We start from the raw sequence: 9936 nt of genomic DNA, 5'->3' as shown, positions 1-9936 counted from the left end.
CTAGTAACACCTCTCACCTCTCTCCAAGGAACTAGCTGCCTCCTCACTAACCACTAGTAACACCTTCACACTCTCTTCTCCAAGGAACTAGCTGCCTCCTCACTAACCACTAGTAACACCTCTCACCTCTCTCTCCAAGGAACTAGCTGCCTCCTCACTTAACCACTAGTAACACCTCTCACCTCTTCTCCAAGGAACTAGCTGCCTTCACTAAACCACTAGTAACACCTCTCTCCCAAGGAACTAGCTGCCTCCTACCAACCACTAGTAACACCTCTCACCTCTCTCCAAGGAACTAGCTGCCTCCTCACTAACCACTAGTAACACCTCTCACCTCACCTCTTCCAACCACTAGAACTAGCTGCCTCCTCACTAACCACTAGTAACACCTCTCACCTCTCTCCAAGGAACTAGCTGCCTCCTCACTAACCACTAGTAACACCTCTCACCTCTCTCCAAGGAACTAGCTGCCTCCTCACTAACCACTAGTAACACCTCTCACCTCTCTCTCCAAGGAACTAGCTGCCTCCTCACTAACCACTAGTAACACCTCACCTCTCTCTCCAAGGAACTAGCTGCCTCCTCACTAACCACTAGTAACACCTCTCACCTCTCTCTCCAAGGAACTAGCTGCCTCCTCACTAACCACTAGTAACACCTCACCTCTCTCCAAGGAACTAGCTGCCTCCTAACACTAAACCTTCTCCAGTAACACCTCTCACCTCTCTCTCCCAAGGAACTAGCTGCCTCCTCACTAACCACTAGTAACACCTCTCACCTCTCTCTCTCCAAGGAACTAGCTGCCTCCTCACTAACCACTAGTAACACCTCTCACCTCTCTCCAAGGAACTAGCTGCCTCCTCACTAACCACTAGTAACACCTCTCACCTCTCTCTCCAAGGAACTAGCTGCCTCACTAACCACTAGTAACACCTCACCTCTCTCTCCAAGGAACTAGCTGCCTCCCTCACTAAACACTAGTAACACCTCTCACCTCTCTCCAAGGAACTAGCTGCCTCCTCACTAACCACTAGTAACACCTCTCACCTCTCCAAGGAACTAGCTGCCTCCTCACTAACCACTAGTAACACCTCTCACCTCTCTCTCCAAGGAACTAGCTGCCTCCTCACTAACCACTAGTAACACCTCTCACCTCTCCAAGGAACTAGCTGCCTCCTCACTAACCACTAGTAACACCTCTCACCTCTCTCCAAGGAACTAGCTGCCTCCTCACTAACCACTAGTAACACCTCTCACCTCTCTCTCCAAGGAACTAGCTGCCTCCTCACTAACCACTAGTAACACCTCTCACTCTCTCTCCAAGGAACTAGCTGCCTCCTCACTAACCACTAGTAACACCTCTCACCTCTCTCCAAGGAACTAGCTGCCTCCTCACTAACCACTAGTAACACCTCTCACCTCTCCTCCAAGGAACTAGCTGCCTCCTCACTAACCACTAGTAACACTCTCACCTCTCTCTCCAAGGAACTAGCTGCCTCCTCACTAACCACTAGTAACACCTCTCACCTCTCTCTCCAAGGAACTAGCTGCCTCCTCACTAACCACTAGTAACACCTCTCTCTCCAAGGAACTAGCTGCCTCCTCACTAACCACTAGTAACACCTCTCTCTCCAAGGAACTAGCTGCCTCCTCACTAACCACTAGTAACACCTCTCACCTCTCTCTCCAAGGAACTAGCTGCCTCCTCACTAACCACTCACCTCTCTCTCTCCAAGGAACTAGCTGCCTCCTCACTAACCACTAGTAACACCTCTCACCTCTCTCTCCAAGGAACTAGCTGCCTCCTCACTAACCACTAGTAACACCTCTCACCTCTCTCTCCAAGGAACTAGCTGCCTCCTCACTAACCACTAGTAACACCTCTCACCTCTCTCTCCAAGGAACTAGCTGCCTCCTCACTAACCACTAGTAACACCTCTCACCTCTCTCCAAGAACTAGCTGCCTCCTCACTAACCACTAGTAACACCTCTCACCTCTCTCCAAGGAACTAGCTGCCTCCTCACTAACCACTAGTAACACCTCTCACCTCTCTCTCCAAGGAACTAGCTGCCTCCTCACTAACCACTAGTAACACCTCTCACCTCTCTCCAAGGAACTAGCTGCCTCCTCACTAACCACTAGTAACACCTCTCACCTCTCTCTCCAAGGAACTAGCTGCCTCCTCACTAACCACTAGTAACACCTCTCACCTCTCTCTCCAAGGAACTAGCTGCCTCCTCACTAACCACTAGTAACACCTCTCTCTCCAAGGAACTAGCTGCCTCCTCACTAACCACTAGTAACACCTCTCACCTCTCTCCAAGGAACTAGCTGCCTCCTCACTAACCACTAGTAACACCTCTCTCTCAAGTAACTAGCTGCCTCTCACTAACCACTAGTAACACCTCTCTCTCCAAGGAACTAGCTGCCTCCTCACTAACCACTAGTAACACCTCTCTCTCCAAGGAACTAGCTGCCTCCTCACTAACCACTAGTAACACCTCTCACCTCTCTCTCCAAGGAACTAGCTGCCTCCTCACTAACCACTAGTAACACCTCTCTCTCCAAGGAACTAGCTGCCTCCTCACTAACCACTAGTAACACCTCTCTCTCGTCTCTGTCAATGTCGTCTTTCAGGTTGTCTCACGTTTGCCCCGTAAAACAAATGGAACGAGAAACACTATTGAACCATGTAGCTGTCTCTTGTCCCCACAGGGAATAGACGAGGGTCCGGAGGGCCTGAAGCTCATCTCGGACATAATCAGGGAGAAGATGGCTATAGACATCAGTGTTCTGATGGGAGCTAACATCGCCAACGAGGTGGCAGCAGAGAAGTTCTGTGAGACCACCATCGGTAAGAAACCCCCCAGCATCATTTATCAACATAATTGCCAAGACATTCCTATACACGAATGTAAAACAAAGCTGTGAAGTTAATTTGATAACTATATGGAATGAGATAGATAGTTATTACGACAAAGCTTTGACAGAGATTGAGCGATAGGCTGGCTATGTGTTGGGGTGTAAAAACGTGTTGCTTTTACCAGGCAGTAAGATCATGGAGAACGGCCTGCTCTTCAAGGAGCTCCTGCAGACTCCTAACTTCAGGATCACAGTGGTGGACGATGCAGACACTGTAGAGCTCTGTGGAGCCCTGAAGGTAACTCTAATACACTGTAGAGCTCTGTGGAGCCCTGAAGGTAACTCTAATACACTGTAGAGCTCTGAAGGTAACTCTAATACACTGTGGAGCCCTGAAGGTAACTCACTCACACTGTAGAGCTCTGAAGGTAACTCTAATACACTGTAGAGCCCTGAAGGTAACTCTAATACACTGTAGAGCTCTGTAGGTAACTCTAATACACTGTAGAGCTCTGTGGAGCCCTGAAGGTAACTCTAATACACTGTAGAGCTCTGTAGGTAACTCTAATACACTGTAGAGCTCTGTGGAGCCCTGAAGGTAACTCTAATACACTGTAGAGCTCTGTGGAGCCCTGAAGGTAACTCTAATACACTGTAGAGCTCTGTAACTCTAATACACTGTGAGCCCTGAAGGTAACTCTAAACACTGTAGAGCTACACTTAGAGCTCCTCTAATACACTGTGGAGCCTTGAAGGTAACTCTAATACACTGTAGAGCTCTGTGGAGCCCTGAATGTAACTCTAATACACTGTAGAGCTCTGTGGAGCCCTGTAGGTAACTCTAATACACTGTAGAGCTCTGTGGAGCCCTGTAGGTAACTCTAATACACTGTAGAGCTCTGTAGGTAACTCTAATACACTGTAGAGCCCCCTGTAGGTAACTCTAACTAGCACTGTGGCTCTGTGGAGCCCTGAAGTAACTCTAATACACTGTAAGCTGTAGGTAACTCTAATACACTGTAGAGCTCTGTGGAGCCCTGTAGGTAACTCTAATACACTGTAGAGCTCTGTAGGTAACTCTAATACACTGTAGAGCTCTGTGGAGCCCTGTAGGTAACTCTAATACACTGTGGAGCCCTGTAGGTAACTCTAATACACTGTAGAACACTGTAGAGCTCTGTGGAGCCCTGTAGGCAACTCTAATACACTGTAGAGGTCTGTAGAGCCCTGTAGGTAACTCTAATACACTGTAGAGCTCTGTAGAGCCCTGAAGGTAACTCTTAAGTATGTGTATGTGCATGGTAATATGGATATTTCCATTGTAAAATGGTAATGGTAATAACCTGTTGCCTGTATGTTTCCTTCTCTCTTCCTCAGAACATCGTAGCGGTAGGAGCAGGGTTCTGTGATGGGCTGAGGTGTGGGGACAACACCAAGGCAGCGGTAATCAGACTAGGACTGATGGAGATGATAGCCTTCGCTAAGCTCTTCAGTAAAGATGGCGTCGTCTCCTCTGCAACCTTCCTGGAGAGCTGCGGCGTGGCTGACCTCATCACCACCTGCTATGGAGGACGCAACCGACGCGTGGCCGAGGCCTTCGCCAAGACAGGAAAGGTAAGGACCAACGTCCAACTCTACACCAGACCTGGGTTAGTGCCGGCTGACTGACCCCATAGCAATGTTACACCACCCCATGGCAACATTACATTACACCACCCCATGGCAACGTTACACCACCCCATGGCAACGTTACACCACCCCATGGCAACGTTAACCACCCCATGGCAACATTACATTACACCACCCCATGGCAACGTTAACCACCCCATGGCAACGTTAACCACCCCATGACAACGTTAACCACCCCATGACAACGTTAACCACCCCATGGCAACGTTACACCACCCCATGGCAACATTACATTACACCACCCCATGGCAACGTTAACCACCCCATGGCAACGTTAACCACCCCATAGCAACGTAACCACCCCATGACAACGTTAACCACCCCATGGCAACGCGTTAACCACCCCATGACAACGTTAACCACCCCATGGCAACATTACATTACACCACCCCATGGTAACGTTAACCACCCCATGGCAACGTTAACCACCCCATGGTAACATTAACCACCCCATGGCAACGTTAACCACCCCATGGCAACGTTAACCACCCCATGACAACGTTAACCACCCCCATGGCAACGTTAACCACCCCATGGCAACGTAACCACCCCATGACAACGTTAACCACCCCATGGCAACATTACACATTACACCACCCCATGGCAACGTTAACCACCCCATGGCAACGTTAACCACCCCATGGCAACGTTAACCACCCCATGACAACGTTAACCACCCCATGGGCAACGTTAACCACCCCATGACAACGTTAACCACCCCATGGCAACGGGCATTACATACCAACGTTACCCATGGCAACATTACATTACACCCACCCCATGGCAACGTTAACCACCCCATGGCAACGTTACATTACACACCCCATGGCAACATTACATTACACCACCCCATGGCAACGTTAACCACACCATGGCAACGCGTTAACCACCCCATGGCAGCGTTACATTAACCACCCATGGCAACGCGACCACTCCATGGCAACATTACATTACACCACCCCATGGCAACGTTAACCACCCCATGGCAACGTTACACCACCTCATGGCAACGTTAACCACCCCATGACAACGTTACACCACACCATGACAACGTTACACCACCCCATGACAACGTAAACAGTATAGGCCTAACTCCTACACAGATACATGGTAATATGTCCTGTATTTGCCTCCCTGCTAGACTATTGAGGTCCTGGAGCAGGAGATGTTGAATGGACAGAAGCTCCAGGGTCCTGCTACCTCAGCTGAAGTCTACCACATCCTCAAACAGAAGGGACTGGTGGATAAGTGAGTCTCTCTCTCTGTCTCTGTCCCTCTCTCTCTGTCTCTCTATCTATCTCTCTCTCTCTCTCTCTCTCTCTCTCTCTCTCTCTCTCTCTCTCTCTCTCTCTCTCTCTCTCTCTCTGTCTCTGTCTCTGTCTCTGTCTCTGTCTGTCTCTCTCTCTCTCTCTGTCTCTGTCCTGTCCTCTCTCTCTCTGTCTCTCTCTCTCTCTCTCTCTCTCTCTCTGTCTCTCTCTCTCTCTCTCTGATCGATACAGATACAGTACCTCGCCAAATGTAGTCTGTCACCCATCCCACCTGTATTACCCTGTGGTCCCGGCCATGAGCCCAGACTTGATCTAATGATGAGAGAGGTGGTTGTATGTTTCTATTTGAACTCTTGTGTCATTCTGTTGTGTCTTTCCCAGGTTCCCTCTGTTTGTCGCAGTGTATCAGATCTGTTTCGAGGAGCAGCCGGTACAGGAAATGATCTCCTGTCTAGAGTCACCCAGAGCACCTGTGAGTGCAGCTAGCGAGGTATGCTAGGCTAACCTCAGATAGCAGAGCAAGCTCCATCTCTCCTCTCCAGCTGCTCTCCTCTGACCTCTATCTATAGAGAAGCTGTTCTTTCAAACAGGGCCAGGCCAACCATCCCTTCTTCTCTCCTTTCGCCTCCTCCCCACCCCTACCTTCCTTCCCTCCCTCCCACCCTGCCTTCCCTCCCACCCTCCTCCCCTCCCCCACCCCTCCCTTCCTCCCTCCCACCCTGCCTTCCTCCCTCCCCACCCTACCTTCCTCTCCTCCTCCCCACCCCTACCTTCCCCCTCCCACCTCCTCCTCTCCCCACCCTACCTTTCCTCCCTCCCTCCCACCTACCTTCCCTCCCTCCCACCACTCTCCTCCCTCCCTACCTTCCCTCCTTCCCCACCCTACCCTTTTTCCCTCCTTCCCACCCTACCCTTTTCCTCCTTCCACCCTACCTTCCCTCCTCCCCACCCTACCTTCCCTCCCTCCACCTTTCCTCCTCCCACCCTACCTTCCTCCTTCCCACCCTACCCTTCCCTCCCTTCCCCACCTACCCTTCCCTCCCTCCCCTACCCTTACCTTCCCTCCTTCCCACCCTACCCTTCCCTCCCTCCCCACCCTACCCTTCTTTTCCTCCTACCCTATCCCTTCCCTTCCTCCTCCCCACCTACCCTTCTCTCCTTCCTTCCCTCCTCCTCCCCCACCCTTCCCTCACCTCCCCACCCAACCTTCCCTCCCTTCCCACCCTACCCTTCCCTCCCTCCCCACCCCCTACCTTCCTCCCTCCCACCCCTACCCTACCCTTCCTTCCCACCCCTACCTTCTCTCCCACCCCACCCTACCTTCCCTCCCTCCCCACCTACCTTCCCTCCCTTCCCCCCTACCCTTCCCTCCCTCCCCACCCTTCCCTCCCTCCTTCCCTCCCTCCTCCCACCCTTCAAAGGTTCAGGGACCAATAGTTACAGAGTAGATGCTATTTACAATATTGTTGTGTTAAAGAGGCAGGCCACTGGTGCTGCTAAGTGTCTGGTGAATCAGTACCTCACATTGACATACAATATCTCTGGGTGGATGTCAGTTTCCTTCCAGTGCTATTGAACCAGAATGACCTCTGATGCCACTAGCCAGCCATTAGGGCTCAAAAGTGGCTCTGGACACCATTCGGCATTGGTCTCAAATGCACTTTTTATTATTTTTTATTTAATCATTATGACAAAACCAGACATTGCCTTTCAATTAGGGTGGGGGGTGTTAGAACATAATTAACTTTGTGAAGTAATTTGTTTCAGTGGCACATTTCAAAATCGTTAATTAGAAATAGAATGGAATTACTACATTTTTCCCCAGAGAACTTCAGTCATTTTATACTGTTTCATTGCCATTCACATCATTTGTAATGACATTACTTTACAGTCAATCCCAATGGAGTCATACATTATTGTTTTACAAAGGGAACAAGTGCACTCTGGGAAAAAAAAAAAAATACAGTCTTTACCTCACTGATGTAAATCCCCAGTCATTATCAGTAGTGATTTTAGCATGTAAAATCTTGGAGGGCAAAAATATTTATATTTTTTGAGATGCATGCCAGCAAACCCACAACACTAAACAATACATTAACTGCACTATAATGGTGACAAACGGTGTCCTGAAACTGTTGGGACAGCTTTATATGAGCCTAACAGCGGTCCCAACAGCAGAGTCCCAACAGCCCCCCACATCTTCACTGCTACTGCCTGGCTATCAGCAGAGTCCCAACAGCCATCCCACATCTTACCACTGCTACACCTGGCTATCAGTGGAGTCCCAACAACAGTCCCAACATCTTACCACTGCTACACCTGGCTATCAGCAGAGTCCCAACAGCAGCCCCCACATCTTACCACTACTACACCTGGCTATCAGTGGAGTCCCAACAGCAGTCCCCACATCTTACCACTGCTACACCTGGCTATCAGTGGAGTCCCAACAGCAGGGTCCCAACAGCAGTCCCCACATCTTACCACTGCTACACCTGGCTATCAGTGGAGTCCCAACAGCAGGGTCCCAACAGCAGCCCCCACATCTTACCACTGCTACACCTGGCTATCAGTGGAGTCCCAACAACAGGTCCCAGCAGCCCCCCACATCTTACCACTGCTACACCCTGGCTATCAGTGGAGTCCCAACAACAGCCCCCACATCTTACCACTGCTACACCTGGCTATCAGTGGAGTCCCAACAACTTACCACTGCTACACCTGGCTATCAGTGGAGTCCCAACAGCAGAGTCCCAACAACAGTCCCCACATCTTACCACTGCTACACCTGGCTATCAGTGGAGTCCCAACAGCAGCCCCCACATCTTACCACTGCTACACCTGGCTATCAGTGGAGTCCCAACAGCAGCCCCCAAATCTTACCACTGCTACACCTGGCTATCAGCAGAGTCCCAACAGCAGTCCCAACAGCAGTCCCCACATCTTACCACTGCTACACCTGGCTATCAGTGGAGTCCCAACAGCAGCCCCCACATCTTACCACTGCTACACCTGGCTATCAGTGGAGTCCCAACAGCAGCCCCAAATCTTACCACTGCTACCTGGCTATCAGCAGAGTCCCAACAGCAGTCCCAACAGCAGTCCCACATCACCACTGCTCCTGGCTATCAGCAAATTCCCAACAGAGGTCCCCACATCTTACCACTGCTACACCTGCTATCAGCAGAGTCCCAACAGCAGAGTCCCAACAGCAGGGTCCCCACATCTTACCACTGCTACACCTGGCTATCAGTGGAGTCCCAACAACAGTCCCAACATCTTACCACTGCTACACCTGGCTATCAGCAGAGTCCCAACAGCAGCCCCCACATCTTACCACTACTACACCTGGCTATCAGTGGAGTCCCAACAGCAGTCCCCAAATCTTACCACTGCTACACCTGGCTATCAGCAGAGTCCCAACAGCAGTCCCAACAGCAGTCCCACATCTTACCACTGCTACACCTGGCTATCAGCAAGTCCCAACAGCAGGGTCCCCACATCTTACCACTGCTACACCTGGCTATCAGCAGAGTCCCAACAGCAGAGTCCCAACAGCAGTCCCCACATCTTACCACTGCTACACCTGGCTATCAGTGGAGTCCCAACAACAGTCCCAACATCTTACCACTGCTACACCTGGCTATCAGCAGAGTCCCAACAGCAGCCCCCACATCTTACCACTACTACACCTGGCTATCAGTGGAGTCCCAACAGCAGTCCCCACATCTTACCACTGCTACACCTGGCTATCAGTGGAGTCCCAACAGCAGGGTCCCAACAGCAGTCCCCACATCTTACCACTGCTACACCTGGCTATCAGTGGAGTCCCAACAGCAGGGTCCCAACAGCAGCCCCCACATCTTACCACTGCTACACCTGGCTATCAGTGGAGTCCCAACAGCAGGGTCCCAACAGCAGCCCCCACATCTTACCACTGCTACACCTGGCTATCAGTGGAGTCCCAACAGCAGCCCCCACATCTTACCACTGCTACACCTGGCTATCAGTGGAGTCCCAACAACTTACCACTGCTACACCTGGCTATCAGTGGAGTCCCAACAGCAGAGTCCCAACAACAGTCCCCACATCTTACCACTGCTACACCTGGCTATCAGT

General features: G+C 50.9%; 1 protein-coding gene across 1 annotated transcript; it reads left to right on the top strand.

Moving 5' to 3' along the window:
* Positions 1-2716: 2716 nt before the first annotated feature.
* LOC124030310 (glycerol-3-phosphate dehydrogenase 1-like protein) lies at positions 2717-6296 on the top strand (the record flags this gene model as incomplete). The annotated part of the gene is given in 6 exon segments (XM_046341703.1): positions 2717-2855; positions 3049-3161; positions 4241-4477; positions 5694-5800; positions 6202-6276; positions 6278-6296. Coding segments are annotated over 6 exon segments (690 nt in total), but the record flags the coding sequence as incomplete, so codon positions are not given.
* Between the last annotated feature and the right edge of the window lie 3640 nt (positions 6297-9936).

The sequence above is a fragment of the Oncorhynchus gorbuscha genome, unplaced genomic scaffold (genome assembly GCF_021184085.1).
Source record: "Oncorhynchus gorbuscha isolate QuinsamMale2020 ecotype Even-year unplaced genomic scaffold, OgorEven_v1.0 Un_scaffold_10423, whole genome shotgun sequence".
NCBI classification, from domain to species: Eukaryota; Metazoa; Chordata; class Actinopteri; order Salmoniformes; family Salmonidae; genus Oncorhynchus; species Oncorhynchus gorbuscha.
Note: the sequence above shows the minus strand (reverse complement) of the source record. Positions and strands in the feature narration are given on the sequence as shown.